General features: G+C 37.0%; 1 protein-coding gene across 1 annotated transcript; it reads right to left on the reverse strand.

Annotated features, from left to right (window-relative positions):
- Window positions 1-3,570: 3,570 nt before the first annotated feature.
- Window positions 3,571-19,772, reverse strand: NDUFA5 (NADH:ubiquinone oxidoreductase subunit A5). Its single transcript, XM_058529161.1, has 5 exons — window positions 19,716-19,772; window positions 19,366-19,410; window positions 15,156-15,272; window positions 8,235-8,300; window positions 3,571-4,791 (listed from the first exon to the last, which is right to left on the reverse strand). The coding sequence occupies exons 1-5, from the start codon at window positions 19,734-19,736 to the stop codon at window positions 4,690-4,692; spliced, it is 351 nt and encodes a 116-aa protein (XP_058385144.1). The 5' UTR covers window positions 19,737-19,772; the 3' UTR covers window positions 3,571-4,689.
- Between the last annotated feature and the right edge of the window lie 497 nt (window positions 19,773-20,269).

Raw genomic sequence — 20,269 nt, forward strand, 5'->3', positions numbered from 1 at the left:
ATGGGCATATACTATATATTCTGTAACACCTTCAGTGGATCTGGAGAAGTTGTCCAGAATCAAACACATTAATACTTCTGTGGCAAAATATATCCATATTCACATTAAGTGGGATAAAGACCACAAGTAGCCTTATGTCAATTCAGGTCAGATTTTGCTTCCAAATGAGTTATGAAAAAACTTCCCTTTGCAAACATTTTTGGAGTTTGGAATTTAGATAGGGAATTGTGGACCTGTTTTACCCTGAGAAATAGAATCAACTCTCCTGTTATAGAGAAAAGAGAGTAAAATGAAATATTATCATAAAATAGTAATGTTTATCTTTAGAAATGCCTAAAAGGTTCACCTGAAAAAAAAAAAAGAAAGATCATGAGAAATTCCAAAAAAGAATCTCTGCAATGCTTTTCATTTACAGAGTCATATACAGAAAGAAGCTAATCCACCATAAATTACATTTAAGCACACTCCAAAAACTAGTTGCTAATATAAACCTAAAGATCACTTTGAAAATTCATTATTAGCCATGCATGGCAGCTAAATTTATGAGTTCTATAGCACATTCAAAAAAATTTTTTAACCTCGGTTTTCTGTTTCTTTTTCGTTTCTATGTGTGATTTGCCATGTTCCCTTTCCCCGGCTCCTATCTCTATGGAAGCATGTGTTGAGATGGCACCATCCGCAGCCAGGATCCCTTGTGTGACTCTTCTGAGCACTGCCAACCCTGATTAGACATGTAATATGAATAAGAAACAAACTTTTGTTAAGACTTTGGGATTTAGGGGTAGTCTATGCTAATTCACTACATTCCCTCACTAACTAGAGTTTTGGTTTATTACCTCTAAATAAAGACTTTCAAATAAATTTCTTTAGTCCCCGTCAATAACTCTAATCCCATATCACATTCCCAGTTTGATTTCTTGTAAATTCTATTTAAAATAAACTTCATCCTCCTCTAAACTAGACTTCTATCTTCTCATTTACTTTTTTCCCCAAAAGTATTACTGTTATTGTAGCATAGGCTGCAATCCCATTGAGTACTGAATTTTAAAGGAAATTCTGCTCTCAGATGCAAATTACTCATGGTATGTTCAGTGAATTGGTTCAGTGACTCTACTTTACCCTAGACCCCTGAACACACTTGCACAGGAGGTTTCTTCAACTTCTGTTTATATAACCATGGAGGCTGGGAAGAAAAAAAGGCTATTAGCCTATATGTGGGAATTTTCTTATATAGAATATTGCTGATTTTCTCCTTTTGAAAGAGAAAACGTGAGGGTAGCATCTGCCTTCTGGTGATTAAGAGGCCTGATATAGATAACTGGGGAAATGGCACACAAGCTCTGAAGTCCTCTCTGCAGTAGGAGAACACGTAAGCAAGGTCCTGCAAGACCTCAAGATCTTGGCTTCTGAGAATAGTGAAACTGATCTCTCAGACTTTATGGGAGAGTTCCTAAATAAACAGAACATAGACGATCTGGAATATCGTCTTGGCTGTCAAAGGACTTAGAAGAGCTGGCCTAGCGGGAAGGCCTGTTTGAAAAGCCTGCTGAAGCATCAGGTAAAGAGACTTAACTTCTGAAAGCAACACAGCAAGTCTTCCCATCGCAGTGGTCCCAAAGCCAGCTGCTTAAGATTCCTGATCTTCTCCATTTGACAGAAGACCGCTTTCCTTTTTATCTAGTATCCTAATCCTCATTGTTGTGTGCGCAAATAAATCTGCTTTGCATTGTAACAACAAAAAGCTCCATTAGCTTCACTTTTACTGCTCTTTAAGATTAGAAAAGGAAATAAGACAAAAGTAAGCTCCTTTTCTTCCATCCTCCAATGCTGAGGGAAAGGTGGGGGTGGAATAATGGAGAAGGAAAGGACACAATGAAACCTGAGGCCTGGTGGCACATGATGGCTGCCACTGCTGCATCATATTCTATTCAGATGACAGACTACTTCTTTTGCCTAGGACAGTCATGGTTTATACCTGTTATCCTTATGAAATTATTAATACCTTTCACTCTCAAAATCATTACAGGTTGAATGAAAAATTATAGGGTTATCCTAGATATAAGCCATTTTCATTCTAAAAGAATGCCCATAAATTTCAATATTCTGCACTCAGTCCACAGACAGGAGAAAGAGGGCATCAAATTTGGGGCCATTTTCTTGTTTGCAAAGCTCAAATTGATTAGCTTCTTTTTCTTTTGAAGTTTCTTTCAGTTTCTTTTCTTTTCTTTTGGAATACAGTGATTAAGTTGAATGAAACAAATGAAGAGCCTAGGAAGAATTGAAATGAGCCATTCTGAAAATTACTCAAATTAGTCTAGAAGCCATTCAGCAACACTGAAGATCTTTAAATAGAAGAATCATCTGCAAAGTGATCAGGGAAGCTTAATCTGGAAGTTTACAGGACACAACAGGAAAACATTTGAAGGAGTGAAAACATTTGAAGGAGTAAAAACAATCAGGTGTAAGGTTGTACGGGCAGTAGGAATGGCAGTAAACGTAAAAGAATGCTGGACCACATCGCAATGCCTTTTAGATACCTACCCCATTAACATTACCTGCCTGTGACCCATATGAGGATTTTTGCACAAAATGAAATCCTATATACTACTTCTGTTCACATTTGTTCTTTACAGGTACTTTGACAGAAAAAATCAAGAAGGCACGATCTAGGTTCTTTAGGTGCAGCCCATACAGTTCAGGCAGGAGTGACAGCATCCTAAGCATATTCAGAAAGAATATAATCAGGGGCATGAGTTCGGGGGCAAGACTGTCTAGGTTCAAAATGTAGCTCCACATCTTACTGCCTATGTGACCTTGGGTATGTTATTACACCATCTCTTTGCCTCAGTTTCTCCAGGGTCCCCATGCTGCACAATTGCAGAGGAGCACTACTCACACTGGATTCTGGTTTCCTTATCTGGAAAAAGAGAGATAATTTGCAAGATGTTACTCTTAAGAGTTGTAGTGCAGACTTAAGGAGTGAAATTAGTCAGGTACTTAGAACAGTGCCTGACAAACATTAACATTAGCTATTATTATATTATTACTATGACTACTACTACTATTCTACAACTAGCATTTCTAATGCAAACATCAATAAGGTCCTCTTTTATTAACAGCCACATGACTTCTTTTGGTGTAATAGATAAGACGCCGAAGAATCATGGGAGAAAGTGGGGCTGAAAGTATGACAAAAGCACATCAAGCCATCTTTCCATTTTTATGTGCCCAAAGGACCTGAAAAAATGGTTAGAAAATTAGCTTGAAAGCATCTATGCAAACATGCCTTAGGATCATATATTTTGACCTCAATAAATGTAGTGTATTATAGATTGAAGCAAATCTTTAGAACTGAAAAGGAAGTTATAAATCATAAATTCGACTTCTTTCACAGGGAAGGAAACAGCCACTCTGAGAGGTTGACAATTCCCTCCACTTAGTCACTGAGTTCCTGATGGCACTAGAACCATGGGAATGAGAGCCCCTGGACTTCTGACTCCCCCTCTGATGCTTTTCCCACTTCCCCATAGAAGCTTTCTCTTGCAGTTTGACTGCTAAAAAGTAACTCAATCCGCTTCAATTTAACATTTATTTAGCATTCAATTTACAGCTCTATAAGGGTAGAAATACATTGGAAAAAAGAAAAATACAATTTTTTTTCCTATTCTGAAAATTCTGAAAGATTCTGCTTTGCCACAAGAGATAGCAAAACACACACGCACATGCACACATATATATATATATACACAAAAACAAAAGGGTTATCTTTGAAGATAAATATCAAATATAAGTATTTAAAAATGGTAGGGGGCTAGAAAGAAAAGGTGAGGACATATGAAAAGTAATTTTTTTTGTTTAACCATAAGCTTGCCAACTGCTTCTTTCTTTGAACAGCATTTCTCTTCTTTGATACCCAGCTGCACTCATGCTGGAAATTTAGTGAAAACTACTTAGTGATTCTACTTTGAAGATACAACCATCTGACCAAGATATTTTGAATATAAGCCTAGCCATATGCTGGATAAACTTTAAGAACTCTTAATCTCTCTTCTTTTATAGAAATTCCATCTCTATCCTAATGTAGTTTGGTTGATCAAGAAAACTAAAGGCTAGGGCCAGAAAGCTAACTTCCTTAAATGAGACAAAAGAAAAAGTTTTTCCAACTACCACTATAAATAAGAAATCTTTCTTTCAAATACCAAATCAATTTCCTCAAGTGTATAATGAATTCTAATTTGATGATTTTTACTATTTCACTTCAAACAGTAACCTATAAATTTGTTTAAACAACAATAATAATTAAGTAGCTTTTCTGTTTTTTTCAGAATAAAAAAAATTATGTGTTTGAAATACTACTAAAAATACTTCACCTTTCAAATACGGCCTCTGCATTGAAAATCTATAGGAATTTTTCCAACTAACTTTCAAATCTTCCCACAACCTCTGTTTAAAAAAATATCACCTTTGAAATAATTTGAATGGATGCTTTATAAATCAAAAAGTGATTCACAAGGCCCTATTACCATAATCATCAATTTGAACAAGTCTCCTAAATATGTTCTGTATCAGTTTTCTTGATTATGTCAATAATATGGAAACATTTTTAATGTTTTTAATATACATTAATATTTTTAATAGAACATTTAATTACATCAGTTGCCCATCAACACACAAGTCATTTAATGCTGATTATATTGGCCATTTCCACTGGTTGACAGGAGGTTCCTCCACTAAAGGCTCCCATGGTTTCCACTGTACCATTTTTCTCGCCAGACTTAGTTCATTTTCAGCCTGTTAATAAAATTTTTTAAAAAGATAATTTGATTATATTGCTTAATAGATAATTTATCATAGCTAATAACTGAAATATAACTATTACAGCTACTACTTTCATATTAATACCTAATAATAGGCTGTTTCACTATCAAATGTTGAACATCATTCAATTACCTTAATTTTCACAACTAGACAATCATGAGTAAGAAAGGATGGCTTTTGATTTCTTCTATTTGATTAAAATTTGCTATTAGAGGGGGCCGGTCCCGTGGCATAGCGGTTAAGCGCGCGCGCTCCGCTGCTGGCAGCCCGGGTCCGGATCCCGAGCGCGCGCCAATTCACCGCTTGTTAGGCCATGCTGTGGCGGCGTCCCATATAAAGTGGAGGAAGATAGGCACGGATGTTAGCCCAGGGCCAGTCCTCCTCAGCACAAAAAAAAAAAAGAGGAGGATTGACATGGATGTTAGCTAAGGGCTGATCTTCCTCACACACACACACACACACACACACACACAAAATTTGCTGTTAGATTGTTCAAAAGTTTAGTTGATGACTTATCAATCATAATCGTCTGTTTCACCGTTAGACTATAAATTCTTTGAGGATCAGAAGTATGTCTCTTAATCTATGTCAATGGCTTTCTAACTTTATTTTACCACGGCCCACAGTAAAAAGAAAATACATTTTACTAAAGGATCGACAATACATACATATAACTAAAACAACTAAAAATATCATTACCTTTGCTTGCTGTAATACACTCTATTTTCCATTGTATTTTTTAAAATATGCTAGTCACAACCCATCTAACTGATTTCATGACCCATAATCACTTGAGACCTACAATTTGTAAAACAGTGATCTATGGAATGTAAGAGAATACAATGGTGCACAAAAAATATTTACTGATTGAATTAGCTTCCTTAATCAGATAATGTTACATTTAATTTTTCCTTTCAAACACAATTTATAACATATTTAGCAAATATATTTTAGGTATCTTTTTATTTCACATTTTTCCTACAACAAAAAGACTTATGACAACTCTGGCCAACTTACAAGAAGAACACTGTTGAACACTTATCAGGACATCACAGAAAAAATTCAAACACAGAATAAGTGCTTAGATTCTATCAGAGGCTATAATTCTATAGTTAAAAGACAATGCCTCATTTATGCCAGTGGTGAAGAACAGCCAATCTATGTTTAGCAGCAACAGTCTAAAATGTATACAAACAACAAATTAAAGAGTAGATTAATGGAAATCTGGGGGCAGAGGTATTTACTAGTGCTGAAATGAGAAAATAGGATAAATACTGATTAAAAATATCCCTTGGGGGGCCGGCCCAGTGGTGTAATGGTTAAGTTCGCACACTCCACTTTGGCAGCCCAGGATTCACAAGTTCGAATCCCGGGCGCAGACTGACGCACCGCTCATCAAGCCCTGCTGTGGTAGTATCCCACATACAAAATAGAGGAAGATGGGCACCGATGTTAGCTCAGAGCCAATCTTCCTCAGCAAAAAGAGGAAGAGTGGCAACAGATGTTAGCTCAGGGCCAATCTTCCTCACCGAAAAACAAACAAAAAAAATATCCCTTAGGGTGGCTGTTTCCCTGACTGCCCTTTGGCCTGGGTCTCTTGAACGTTCATGCTTTCTCTATGCCCCCAAAGTACTGTACAGCATGGGGAGGGTGCGTAGACCTGAACATGATTGAGGTCAGCCCTATTTCAGGGAGCTGGACCCAGCTACACGTGGCTCCTGTTGCCGACACCCTCCCTCTTCTCTGGCGTCTAACACTCTATCCTTTCCTCATTTCTCTCATAAGATCCCTCTAGAAATGGACTGTTCAATATGGCTGCCACCACCTACATGTGCCTACTGAGTGAGCACTTGACACCTAGCTAGTTCAAATTCAGATGTGCTGCAAGTATAAAATACACACCATAATTTAAACACTTAGTATAAAAAAAGAATGTGAAATATCTCAATTTTTTATGTTGATTATATGTTTCAATGATAATATTTTAGATATAATGCATTAAATAAAACATTAAAATTAATTTAACCTTAATATCACCCATGAAAATGTGGAGAACTGCACAGCTAACTTAAAAACACTTCATGCACCCTAAGACTATAATTGCATGATAGATTACTTTATCAACTAAAGTCATGATCAAAGTGAAATCAGGTAGAAAAGAAAGAGGAACAGGAAGAGGACAACAAGAAGTTTGCAGCGAGTTCCCATAACACCACACCTAGTACCAAGGTCAATCTAGCCAATGAATACAAAGGACAGAAAAATAGGCCCTTGAATGCCTAAAACAGTCTACAGGCACAGAAAGCTGTCTGAATGCCCTAGTCCTCTTTTAACAGAGGCACCGAACAAGTCTTTTGAATGCTTATATGATGTCTGTTGGCGACATACCTCCCTATCATCTCCAGTACTACCCAATATCTCCTTTTATTTGTCCTTTGATAAAAGGCAAGAAAACTTAAGAAGAAATGGTGACATTTTTAAAAAACACAAAAAAATGTAAAAATTAAATGAAACAGAATTGAGAATTTATCAGACCCTTATAAAGGAAGACATCCTAAATCTATAATATGGGGGGCTGGGGGGTGGGGGAGGTGACGAACTCAGAGTGAGGGTGCTTAGACCAAAGAAAAATTTTAAAAACCTCTACATATAGGAGAAAATATTCAATTGAAGTCAAAAGACAAAGAACAGACTAAAAAGAAATGTACAGACAATATGGCAAAAGTTTAAGGTTAATATTTCTTTTATTTTAAAAAACACTCAAAAGAAATATATGAGAAAATCACTAAAAACAAATGATGCTTGCTTTTAGTTTGAGTGAAATATTAATGATATAATTTATAAAACACGAAATACAAAAATATTTTATAAGTTTAATCTTACTAGTAATTGGGGAAAAAATGCACAACTAATTTTTTAAAAGGCATCATTTCCCCTGATTTAATTAAATATTGTAGCATTCTTACCAGCATACATGTGTTAATCCAACAGTCAAAAACAAAAATTAAAGTATATTTTAATTTTGTGATTCAAAAGATCTATATTTTTCCATACAAAAATATATCACACCTTTAAAACTTAAAAGTATTTGTATCTGAAAAGATGAAATTATTCAAATAACAGTAATATTGTGTTACTAATTTGAACTAAGGTAAGGTTAACAATAACATGCTGATTAAATTCAAAGAGTATCAAACTCCACACTTGCAACAGAAGTCTCATAAATTCAAGTTATAATCAATGATAAATATTTAACTGACATACACATGTTAGAAGTATTTCCTGTACGTGATTAGTCTTATATTTGATGAGTTGATATAAATAAATAAATTTAGTTTTCCTTTCTTTCTGGAATGTCAGTTTTGTGCCTCTGAACATTTAAAGTCAAACATCTAAATATTCAACTTTTTCTTTACCTGAAGAATCACCTCTTCTATTTGGCCACCCTGAAGTTTGTCTTCTAATTTTTGAACATCTGGTTCCTATAATTTAAGGGAAAAAAATACAAAAATATTTAAACAAAGGAACAGAACATCTGAATGTTTCAATATCATATATTTTAAAAACTCACATATAAAAAAAGCACTTAATATAACAAACATAATTAATCTTTCTTTTATCATACCCTTACTAATTTTTACCAAATATTCGGTGGAAACTCATTTCATCTCTCTACTACTTTATTGCTTTTCTATCTTGATATTTAAAGTGTTAAATGCTTACTGATATGTTCATTAAGGGTAAGAAATATGATGCCTAATTCAGACTTTCTAAAATATGGATTTTAAAAATACCACTTTATTTTCTTAGTATTTCCTCTATTTCCTCTGAGAGCATTAGCATTAAAAATAAATGCTACCCAATGACTCAGAATTCCACTCCTAGGTATACACCACACAGAAATGCACAATACATTAACCAAATGACATGTCCAAGAATGCTCACAGCAGCACAAATTATAGCCCCAAACTAGAAACAATCCAAATGACTATATATAATAGAATGAATAAATTATAGTATTTGGATATAATAGAATACTATATAGCAATGAGAATGAACAAACTACAACTATACAAAATAACATAGATGATTTTCTCAAACAATATTAAGCAAAAGAAACCAGACACAAAAGAATACATACTGACGATTCCATTTATAGAAAGTTCAAAACCAAGCAAAATGATTCTGTGGTGTTAGAGGTCAGAAGCGGAGTTATCTTCAGGATAGTATCTTGGAGAACAAGCGAGGATTTTGGCATTCTGGAAATGTCCTCTTTTTGGATTTGGTGTTAACATAGGTGAGACTACTTTGTGAAAATTCATCAGGCTTTACATTTATGATTACTGCACGTTTCTTTATGTACATTATTCTTCAATAAAAGGTTTTTAAAAAAGAAATGCTAATATAGCACCTATAACATTCAATGACATATATTTATTTACTTTCTAGTAGACCGAACTTTTTGAGAGCCAGATGTCCTATACACACACATGCGTATGTAAATAAGGTTTAAATAATACAGTGGTTTTTCTGGCCCATAATTGCAATGAAAAGAGGGAGGAAAAAAACAAAGATATTTTCTACAGGAATTGGCATGTTCCTGCCTCAGAGCATCCGCTGGTTGACCCAGGATATCTGTATGGCTTGTTCCTTCACTTCCATCCGAGTCTTTGCTAATATATCATCTTCTTAGTGAGGACCACTCTGACGACAATTTATATTGTGGTAGGCTGAATAATGTCCCACAAGATGTACATGAACTACTCCCTGGAACCTATGAATGTACCTTACAAGGCAAATACTTTGTAGATGTGATTAAGAGTCTTGAGATGGGGAAATTATCTTAGATTACCCGAGTGGGCCCTAAATACAATTACAGGTGTCCTTATAAGACAGAGGCAGAGGAAATTACACATAAAAGAGGACAAAGTAATGTGACCGCAGAGGCAGAGATTAGAGTGACGCGGCCACAAGGCAAGGAATGCCAAAAGCCACCAGAGCTGGAAGAGGCAAGGAACGGATTTTACCCTAGAGCATCCAAAGGGAACGTTCTTGATTTGGGCCTCTGATACTGATTTTAGACTTCTGGCTTCCAGAAATGTAAGAAAATCAATTTCTATTGTTTTAAGCCACCAAGTTTGTGGTAATTTGTTACAGCAGCCATAGGAAACTAATATATATTGTAACATCCATCATCACCTAGTACATATAATTTATCCTTTTTTTCCCCTTCACTGCACTTACTATCTTCTAACATACAGGCATACCTCAGAGATACTGTGGATTCTGTTCCAGACCACCACAATAAAGCAAATATTGCAATAAAGTGAGTCGCCCAAATTTTTGGTTTTCCAGTACACATAAAAGTTATGTTTACACTATATTGTAGTCTATTAAGCATGCAATAGCATTATATCTAAACAATGTATATACCTTAATTTAAAAATACTTTATTGTTAAAAAATGTCACTCATCATCTGAGCCTTCAGCAAGTCATAATCTTTTTGCTGCTGGAGGGTCTTGCCTTGATGTTGAGGGCTGCTACCCGATCGGGAGGAGGCTGCTGAAGGCTGGGGTAGCTGTGGCAATTCTTAAAATAAGACAACAATGAAGTTTGTCACATCGATTGACTCTTCCTTTCACAATTTCTCTGTAGCATGCAATGCCGTTTGATACGTATTTTACCCACAGTAGAACTTCTTTGAAAATTTAATCCTCTCAAACCCTGCCGCTGCTTTATCAACTAAGTTTATGTAATATTCTAAATCCATTGTTGTCATTTCATCAGTCTTCACAGCATCTTCAACCGGCGTAGATTCTACCTCAAGAAACCACTTTCTTTGCTCATCCATAAGAAGCAACGTTCAAGTTTTATCATGAGACTGCAGCAATTCAGTCACATCTTCAGGTTCCACTTCTAATTCTAATTCTCTTGCTATTTCTACCTCATCTGCAGTTACCTCCTCCACTGAAGGCTTGAACCCCTCAAAGTTATTTATGAGGGCTGGGATCAACTTCTTCCAAACTCCTGTTAATGCTGATATTTTGATCTCTTCTCATGAATCATGTATGTTCTTAACAGCATCTAGAATGGTGAATCCTTTCCATAAGGTTTTCAATTTACTTTGCCCAGATCCATCAGAGCCATCACTATCTATGGCAGTACAGCCATACAAAATGTATTTCTTAAATAATAAGACTTGAAAGTCAAAATTAATCCTTGATCCATATGCTGCAGAATGGATGTTGTGTTAGCAGGCATGAAAACAACATTAATCTTGTTGTACATCTCCATCAGAGCTCTTGGGTGACCAGGTACATTGTCAATGAACTGTAATAGTTTGAAAATCTTTTTTTCTGAGCAGCAGATCTCAATAGTGGGTTTAAAATATTCAGTAAACCACACTGTAAATAGATGTGCTGTCATCCAGGCTTTGTTGTCACATTTCTAGAGCACAGGCAGAGTAGATTTAGCATAATTCTTAAGGGCCCCAGGATTTTCATAATGGTAAATGAGCACTGGCTTCAACTTAAAGTCACCAGCTGCATTAGGCCCTAAGAAGAATCAGCCTGTCCTTTGAAGCTTTGAAGCCAGGCAGTGACTTCTCCTCTCTAGCTATGCAAGTCCTAGATGGCATCTCCTTCCAACATAAGGCTGTTTTGTGTACATGGGAAACCTGCTGTTTAGGGTAGCCTCCTTCATTAACTATCGTAGTTAGATCTTCTGGATAACTTGTGCAGCTTCTACATCAGCACTTGCTGCTTCACTTTGCACTTATGTTATGGAGAAGACTTCTTTCCTTAATCCTCATGAACCAAGCTCTGCTGGCTTCAAACTTTTCTTCTGCAGCTTCCTCACCTCTCTCAGCCTTCACAGAATTGAACGGAGTTAGGGCCTTCCTCTGGCTTAGGCTTTGGCTTAAGAGAATGTTGTGGCTAGTTTGATCATCTATCCAGACCACTAAACTTTCTCCGTATCAGCAATAAGGCTGTTTTGATTTCTTATCATTCATGTGTTCTCAAGCAGCACTTTTAATTTTCTTTAAGAATTTTTCCTTTGCATTCATGACTTTGCTAACTGTTTGGCAGAAGAGGCCTAGCTTTCGGGCTATCTTGGCTTTTGACATGCCTTCCTCACTAAGCTTAATCATTTCCAGCTTTTGATTTAAAGTAAGAGACATGTGACTCTTCCTTTCACTTGAACACTTAAGAAGCCATTGTAGGATTATTAATTGGTCTAATTTCAATATCGTTGTGTCTCAAATAGAGAGGCCTGAGGAGAAGGAGAGAGAGGGGAATGGCCAGTTGGTGGAGCAGTCAGAACACATACAAGATTTCGCAATTCAGTTTACCATCACATATGGGCGTGGTTCGTGGCAACCCAAAACAATTACAATAGTAACATCAAAGATCACTGATCACAGATCATAACAAACAATAATAATGAAAAAGTCCGAAATATTGCGAGAATTACCAAAACATGACAGAGAGACATGAAGTGAGCAAATGCTGTTGGAAAAACGGCACCGATAGACTTGCGTGACGCAGGGTTGCCACAAACCTTCAACTTGTAAAAACTGCAGTATCTGTGAAGTGCAATAAAGCAAAGCGCAATAAAATGAGGTAAGCCTACACTATGTGACGTACTTCTACATTCACTTAGTTATTTTCTTTCTTTCTTTGCCTCCCATCATTAATATGTAATATCCCAGAAGGCGGAGATTTTTATCTGTTTTGTTTATTGCCATGTGGGCACTAGCTTCCATGCCTAGAGCCATATATGGCATATAACAGGCATTCAGTGTTTCTTAAATAAAAAGTTGTTGGAAAAGAAAGGGAAAAAAAGCAGATTAACATGTTTGAGAAAGATTGTTTAACTCAGAATTAACTGAGCTATGAAGCCAAAAATCAAAAACAAAACAGGGAAGCTGGTCACTGTTACAAGAGACCCAGGAGGGTGAAGGTAAAGAAGGCAAGGAATGCTCAACAATATTTTCAACTCAGGAAAAGCCTGTGTTAGAAAAACAATTCAAAATCTGTCTTACTGAAGGTGAGGCAATAATGCGACTTTTATTTATCAATGGTGTGACATTAAGCTTAATAAGGTACCATGTACTGAACGCTCATTACATGCTTGCAACTGTGTTAAGCACTGTACAAATATCACTTTATTTAGTCCTAACAGTAAGTGTTCAAGGTAGGTATTATTATACACAAGTTATGGATGAGGAAATTGAGACAGAGAAAATGGGCAATAGGCCAATAGTCACTCAGCAAGTAAGTATTAAAGCTGAGATGAAAATTTTAGACAAGCTACAAACCAATGCTTTTCACCAATATGCTATTACTATCTCCCTAGTATAATCTAAAAAATATTTACTTTTATTTCCATTTTAGGCTTAGTAAATAAATACTTTATAATCCTAACAATATTCACTGAAGAACTTTTTGTGTGGCTCTATGGGGGGTTAAAAGTCTCTGATAATTTTACTAAAAACAGGAATCAGCAATACAACTATTATTGCTGTACATCAAAATCATGCAGATAAAGGTAGCTAGGTAAGTTTCACACAACCAGCCCAGCATAGATCCTTAAACTCAGCCTTTGAGAAACACTGAACAGGAAATCATAGTAAGGTTGTTAAGCAGGAAGATACCATGATCAGATTTATGTATTTAAAAAACTCACTCTATTGGCAGCGTGGGGCATATAATGAAGTACGATGGAACTATACACAGACCAATTAGTTATAAGGCAATTGAGATAGCCCAGGTCAGAGAAAAGGATTTTAGAACCAATAAATGAAAGTAATGACAGTAAACGATTCTTCAGTTGACACTGGCTAGTAAAGAGAAAAATAGGGCAAAAGTAAAGGAAAATGTAAGGATACTGTTTTCGTTTTAAGGTAAGAACAAGCTAAATACATTTTTGAGGCTAGGTGAAAGTTGATAATAAAATGGGAGGCTAAAAAGAGAAAAGAAATGATTGAAGGGGAACAAGGTTATGGAAAAGGAAAGCAGAGAAAAAATCAAAGACAGAGCTGAAGACATTCACCTCATGAAAAGAAAAAGGGAAATTTCTGACTCTGCGATGGGAAAAAAATGCATAAGCCCATCTTCCTTAAGGAAAACATGAAATAAAAAAACGTTAACTTCCCCTTTAGAGACTTTAATCTGTAAATTATTTCCAGAATTACCAAGCTAAGCATAAAAGTTTCAAATCAAATTGCATTGTTTTGCTGTATACCTAAGGAGAAGATAAGAATTCTCTTTGGACTACAACATTTGGTAAGCTAATAATAAGACAAATATATTAGGACCACTTACTACATGTATGTGAATTACTTTTGGAGTTTATGAACACTATTTTGGATAATTATAAAAGTCATGAAATAACTGCTAGTGTGAGAATTTAACAGTAGTGCAATAGAGCTTGGTATAAAAAGATGAGAAACAGTCTACGGTGTCCCTGTCTAGGGCCTTTGCATTAGAAGCTGTAAAGTCTATTAGTTTGCTTGGCCTGCCATAACAAAATACCACAGACTGGGTGGCTTAAACAGCAAAAATGTATTTTCTCACAGTTCTGGTGACTGGGCGTCCATGATCAAGGTCTGGTAGGATCGGTTTCTGGTGAGAGCTCTCTTTCTGGCTTGCAGACAGCCACTTTCTGTGTCCTCACACGGCAGAGAGAGCATGAGCTCTCTGGTGTCTCTTCTTATATGGACACTAATCCTATTGGATCAGGGCACCACTCTTATGACCTCATTAACTTGAACTACTTCTGTAGAGATTCCAGCCACACTTTAGGGCTTCAACATATAAATTTTAGGGGGACACAAACATTTAGTCCATAACAATGCTCAATAACTTGGTCCTCTTCTTTTTGCAACAAAGCACCTTTTAAAATAGTTATTTCTGACAGTTTTCTTTAAACACAACAAACATTTTTTGTTTGTTTTGCTTTCATTCTTCTCTACTCTGAAACTAGAGAAAAGAGATGAAGATTGATGTATCTATAAATAAGTAAAAGATCAATAAAGAACTGGATAGGGAAGAGAAGTAAAAGAAAGCTACAATATCAACCTAGGGAAGGGACTTGATCTTATTCTTTCACTCCAGTATTTAATAGTGCCTTGCACATAGAAAGCACTCAGTAAACAGAAGTTTCCTGAATGAAAGGGAGAAAGGATAGTAGAAAAGCTTGGAAGGTAGGAGAATAGAAATAACAGAGGAAAGGGTAAAGAATATGCAAAAAAATAAGCAACTGAATTTCTCTTTGTTACATCTTTCGTTGGATACCATAAATCAAAGAAAACAAAATCAAGTCATCTACTTACCGCTTTAACCACACCCAGCTTCTCATTTGTAATCTGTTCCGTATACTTTCTATATGCTGCATTTTTAGGGATTTGTTCAAGAACATCAAGAATCTTTGTGTACAATATTCTTAACCTCTGAAAAGACAAATCATACAAATTTCCAGTTTAAAATATCACCAAAGATTTAATGAACACTTTAAAAAGTCTCATATTTTAAAAAAAGACTCACATCTGTTTTTTAAAAAAGCATTTCACTCTTCCTTGCTGCCATTTCTTCATGTCTATGCCCTAATTATTGCCTATAACTTAGGAAAAATATGAGTATAAATATGGAAACTTTTCATATGTCGTATGTACAACAAAAGTTGTATGTAAGTCAAAGGTAACGATAACAAGCAAAACTAAAACTGCATTTTAACTTATTGCTAACAATCTTTTTTGGAAATCAAATAATTTACTAACAGTATTTCTCAAACTGAGGTCCTAGGCACCGTAAATTCTGATTTTGTTTTTCAATTTTTCTTGTCTGAATGTCTGTAGAAATAAAATATATATTATATAAGCAGTAGATTATCAGTATGATCAAATTTAACTGAATGTACTTATAATACTTCAGTGCTTATGCTTATGATTGAGTTGGTACCATGTGAATGAAGGTTTCACCAAAGGCTCAATAGAGAAAAGCAGCAAGAGAATTGAGTCACCGCACAGCATATACTGAAGCACACTGAACTTCAAGTTCAATACAGCAGTCAGCAGTAAAGTCACATGGTTAGAAGTTGTTATGGCAGATCCTACTCACAACAGTTCAGTAAGTATAATCATAAATACGCATATGTAATGCAGAATTTTTTATTATCTCTTTGTATTTAATTTGAAATTTGTTTTAATTGTATAAAATCCATAAGCACTAATACCTAGTTTCATTCATATATATATTCACAATATATATGAATAAGCAAACTAACTTTGAGGGCCTCTAAGAATCATTTTTCTTAAAAAGTAGTCTACCTATTTTAAGCCAGACAGAGAAGACAAACACTGCATGACCTCTCTCATATGTGGCATATAAACTAACACACAGCCAGAGAGAATAGTTTGGTGGTTACCAGGGGGAAGGGAATTGGGGGGTGGGCACAAGGCGTGAGGGGGCACATTTATATGGTGACTGACAAATAATAATGTAAAATAATAATGTACAACTGGAATCTCGCAAGTATAGTAGTTATACACTACTATGAAATCAATAAAAAAATTTTTAAAAAGCAGTCTACCTATTTAGACATTATTTATATATTTGAATATGATGTTCCATAACAGAGGATATTTTACTATACTAATGCAGAGCTTGTCAGATAACACCTAATCCAAATTGTGTTGGGTTTTATAGCCTCATTTCTTCTTAATTTCAGCAAAGCATATGACAATAGAAAGGCCTAGTAAGAGACTTGGGTTCTAAAATGGAGATGTTAATAATAATCTGCTTCACAGAGTGAATACAGCTTAGAACAGTACCTGGCACACAGTAAAGTTCAATAAATGTTAGCATTATTATTCTATAAGGGAAGGAGGAGTCACTTCAGCAAATAGAAGAGAAGGATTCATAAAAGAGGCAGCATCTGAGACAGACCTGGAGGGATGGCAGAACTTGGACACTTAAAGATGTAAAAGGCAATTTTACACATAGAATACATACCTAGGATTGAATGACAGAAAACACAGAGAACATAAAGTAATCAGTACACAGTTCTATTTTCCTTCAACGATGCTGTCCAATACAGCAGCCACTAGCCAAATATGGCTATTGAGCACTTGAATGTGGCTAGTCTGAACTGAGATGTGCTATAAGGGTAAATACACACTGAATTTTGAAAATTTAGTATGAAAAGACTATAAAATATCATTAATTTTTTATATTGATTACATATTGAGATGTAATATTTTGGATATGTTAGGTAAAATAAATTATTAGCTTTTACCTTTTTCTTTATTAAAATGTGACTCCTAGAAAATTTAAAATTATAAACATGGCTTACATTTGTTACTCACAGTATATTTTTACTGGACAGCACGTGGCTAGAATACAGGACAGAGGAAATGCTTAGGAGACAAGGTTGGAGAAAAAGTGAGTCAGATTATAAGTGGTTTTGCATGCCAAGTTAAAGCGTTTGGGCTTTATTCTGTGGGCAATTAAAAGAATTAGGGAAACTGTATGATTAGATCTGTGTTTCAGGAAAATTAACCTGGTAGTAGTGAGTTAAAAGAACTGGATGAAGGAGAGACAGGCAGAAAGGCCAGTAACAAGGTTGTTGCAATCCTATAAACAAAAGCAAGAGACTAAACCATGGTAATAACAGTAGGAAAAGGAAAGAGAGGTTAGACCAGGGAGCCGTTGTAGAAAAGGATCAAGAGAACTCGTTACTGGAATGAACATGAAGATACAAGGGGAAGAGAAGTATCAACTATGACGTCCAAATTCCCAGCCTGGGGAGTAGAAAGACTCTGATACCATCAAGAAAAACAGAATCCACAGTGGAAGATTAGAAAAGGAAAACCATGAATTCAGTTTTAGACAATAATGAGTCTAAAGTCATTATGAACTTATAAGGGGTACAAGACATTCACTCAACAAACATTACTCACTGAGCACATACTATGTGCTAGTCATAGTTCTAGCAGGGAACAAAAGAATAAAAAAATCTCTACCTTCATGAAAACCTACATTCTGGTAGAGACAACAAACAAGATAACTCAGTAGAATACAAGTCTATCAGTGATCTGGAAGGCCACTGTATGGACTCTTTTATTTAGAGTGAAATGGGAAGCCATCAGAGGGTTTTGAGGAAAGCAGTGACATGACCTGACTCACATTTTAGCAGACTGACTCTAGTTTGTTGAAAAAAGACCAAACTGAGGCAGTGACAAGCTGGAAGAGGCAGTTAGGAAGCAAATGCAATTATCCACAGCAGTGAGGATGGTGGCTGAGAAGGTGGTAGCAGCAAAGGAGGTGGTCAGAAGGGGTCAAAATCTGGCTATAATTTGAAGGTAGAACCCAGACGGTTTACCGAAGTACCAAATGTGGGGTGTGAGAGAAAGAAAGGAATTAAAGACGATTTCAAGGTTTCTGACTTGAGTGACTAGAAGAATGGAACTGCCATTCACTGAGATGAGCAAGCCTGAGAGAAGAGCAGGTTTCAGGGAGATCAGGAACGCACTTTTGGACATGTTAAGTTTGGGTTACCTGTCTGACATCTAAGTGGAGATGTCCACTAAGCAATGAAAGATAGAAGATTTGCATAAAGGGAGAGGTCAGTGTTTGATATGGAAATCCAAGAGCTGTCAGTATTTAAAACCATTACACTGGGTCCAGACACCAAGAGAGAGCAAATATAAATAGAGAAAAGGTCCAAGAACTAAGTCCCAGAACTCCAAAATTTGGAAGTGGGGATACGAGCAATAACTAGAAGAGGAGAAGGCAAAAAAGTAGGGGAAAAAAACAAGGAGACTGAGGTGTCATGAAGCACAGCAACCAAAGTGCTTGACGGAGACAGTGCCAAATGTGTCAAATGCTGCTACCGGGTCAATTAAGCTGAGAAGCGTTAACTGATCATTGGATTTAGCAGCATGGTGACTTTGAAAAGAAAGAGCAGTTCTGACCAAGCCTGACTGTAGTGCCTTCAAAGGGAAATAAGAGAAACAGGAGACATTTAAGTACAGATAACTCTTTTGAGTTATCTATAAAGGAAAGGACAGAAATGGTGTCATTATTGGAGGGAAGAGAAGGATCGAGGGAGATTTTGCGCGGCTTTTCAGATGGAAATATGTCTGAATACTGATGGGAAAGACCTACCAGAAAGGGAAAACTGATGACAAAAGGAGGCAATCGCTAGAGCGATATCTTCGGTATGGATCTAAGGCTCCTAGGCAGAAAGCGGGGGAAGGAAGAAAATGGAGATATGGATTTGGGAAGGTACTCACAAAAGTAAAAGGGAAGCCACGAGAATGCCATGGAAAAAGTCAAAGAGAAAAGTGGTTTAAGAAAGACGACGGCCAAAAAAAAAAAGAGCGGCACCAGATCAACGAAGTAAATACCGCTGTCTCGCGAGCTCACGCTGAGTTGTAATTTTGGGCTTGAAATACCCACATTCCGTTAACCTTTCAACAAACGGTGGTAGGCTTCTGGTCTTCCTTGGGAACTCAGTAATGAAGAAAGAAAAGAGGTACATACCTCGTGCGGACTCTCACATACAGCCAATCCCACAAGGCCAGTGGTCTGTGCAAAAACAAAACACGATTCATGCTGCTGACTACAATTCCGCGCGGCCCGACGCTAAGAAGGGCAAAACCACCACTCCCCGGGCTAACACCGGCCTAAACCCAGCTGCCCGTCTCTCAATGCCGCTTCTTCGGAGCGTTTTTCTGCCTCTCCGAGCGGAGCCACTAAACTGGTCACCCCTAAGGGCAGAGCAAAACGAGTCCCCAAAAAGCACCGCCAAGCCCGCGCAGATACGGCCACCACCCGCAGGCCCACTCTACCCCCACAGTCTGAACTCCATCAATGACCTCCATTCGCCTCACCTTCTTCAGCACGCCCGCCATGACAGCGCCGACCAGCCGAGAACGCGCGGCCCTCTGGGAACCTCGCCCAGACCCGCTCAATCCACCACCGAGGCCGCCGCGCCGTCGCCTTGGAAACAGCCTGGCTCCTCCCCCTCAGGATCTCTACCGGGGCAAAAGCTCTGCCCCGCCCATTCCTGAGGGGAAATTGACGCATGCGCAATGAGTACACGAGCGTCTAAACCCGGCTCTGGGGAAAAGGCTTGTGCTGGGTGTCTTACGTCTGGGTTCCTGCCCGTGTTGCGCTGACGGCTTGCACCAAGGTTGAGGGAAAAACTCTAAGCTACCAAAAACCCCCGACATAGTCGCTCTGGGAACTTGTACTCTCCTCAACCGTGGGCGAATTCCTCAAGCTCTCTTCCACTGGGTAGTCTAGTAAAGTAAGGGTGGTCATGGAGCTATCATGACATCTAAGTGATCTCTTAGTTGCAAAGGTTAATTCCTAGCACCAGGATCAGTATTCTCGGTCTTATGCGCCAAAGCAGTATGCAGTGAAAGGCCATTTCTCATTGCAA

Source organism: Diceros bicornis, chromosome 3, assembly GCF_020826845.1.
Source record: "Diceros bicornis minor isolate mBicDic1 chromosome 3, mDicBic1.mat.cur, whole genome shotgun sequence".
NCBI classification, from domain to species: Eukaryota; Metazoa; Chordata; class Mammalia; order Perissodactyla; family Rhinocerotidae; genus Diceros; species Diceros bicornis.